The 982-nt window shown below is 27.4% G+C and overlaps 1 protein-coding gene across 1 annotated transcript in view; it reads right to left on the minus strand.

The window, feature by feature from the left end:
* The window catches only part of LOC107608057 (phosphoinositide phospholipase C 1-like), a 5,198-nt gene continuing 4,525 nt past the window's right edge, over positions 310-982 (minus strand). The window contains exon 9 of the mRNA XM_016309946.2: positions 310-642. Coding sequence (XP_016165432.1) covers positions 349-642 — 294 coding nt within the window. The 3' untranslated portion in view covers positions 310-348. The remainder of the gene's footprint in view (positions 643-982) is intronic.

The following is a 982-nucleotide window of genomic DNA, read 5'->3' on the forward strand; positions in this document are numbered from 1 at the left end:
ACAATTTTACGATGCAAACCAAACTATTTGAACTGCCAATTTATGATTGGACCAGTTCAACTAATTGATCCGGTCTAATTTTTAGAACCATAATTATTATCAATTTGTCATCATTATCAGTATTATCCTCAAAATAATTGTCAAAAAGGTTTGTTACCTTCCCACCAGAATCAAGCAAGTCTATGGAGAAATTAAATTCATAAACGAACATGAGTACCCAATCAAAGAGGCAAACTCATGAAGTATATAATTAATAATGCATATATAAGCAGCATCTCTCTCGCACACACACAATGCAACTTCAACTTCTATTATAGAACCATCATTGTTATTTTGTTGTTATTGTTTTTATATAAATTGGAATCGCATAAGAAGCCTTACATGCTTATAAGGTTCACCTTTTTTGTTACACAAACGAATCGAACGAATGCCTTGTCTTAACTCAGAAACAGGCAAACATGTTTCTCCTGCAAAATCATTTTTTCCTTTGAAGTCATGTTCGACCACTTTGATGTATAAGAGTGCCAATTCCGGAACCGTTAATGGGAAGATAAATTCTTGGTTCCATACAGGTACCCACTCATCTTCCATTGTCATTGTTTCTTTTGTACTTTCATCTGCTGGGACACCATAGATACGAAGCTGCACCATAAACTTAATGTATTAGCACTTAACCCTAAAAGTTAGGCTAATTAATTAGATTGGAGGTTTTATTTGTTATTCTTAAAATTTGTTAAAAATTTTAAAAATAATTTTACATTTTATTTTGTTTTAATTTTATTTTAAAAATTTTTTATTTATATTAGATATATCTTTAATAGCTATAATAATTACTAATTAAAAAAATTTTTTTAATATTGATTTATTAAAATATTCTTATTGAAAATTGTGTTTATTTAGTCTGTATAAATAATACGTAGTAACAGAATTTAAAAAATTTTTAAATTTAATACGTAGTAACAGAATTTAAAAAATTTTTAAA

The sequence above is a fragment of the Arachis ipaensis genome, chromosome B07, assembly GCF_000816755.2.
Source record: "Arachis ipaensis cultivar K30076 chromosome B07, Araip1.1, whole genome shotgun sequence".
Taxonomy (NCBI): Eukaryota; Viridiplantae; Streptophyta; class Magnoliopsida; order Fabales; family Fabaceae; genus Arachis; species Arachis ipaensis.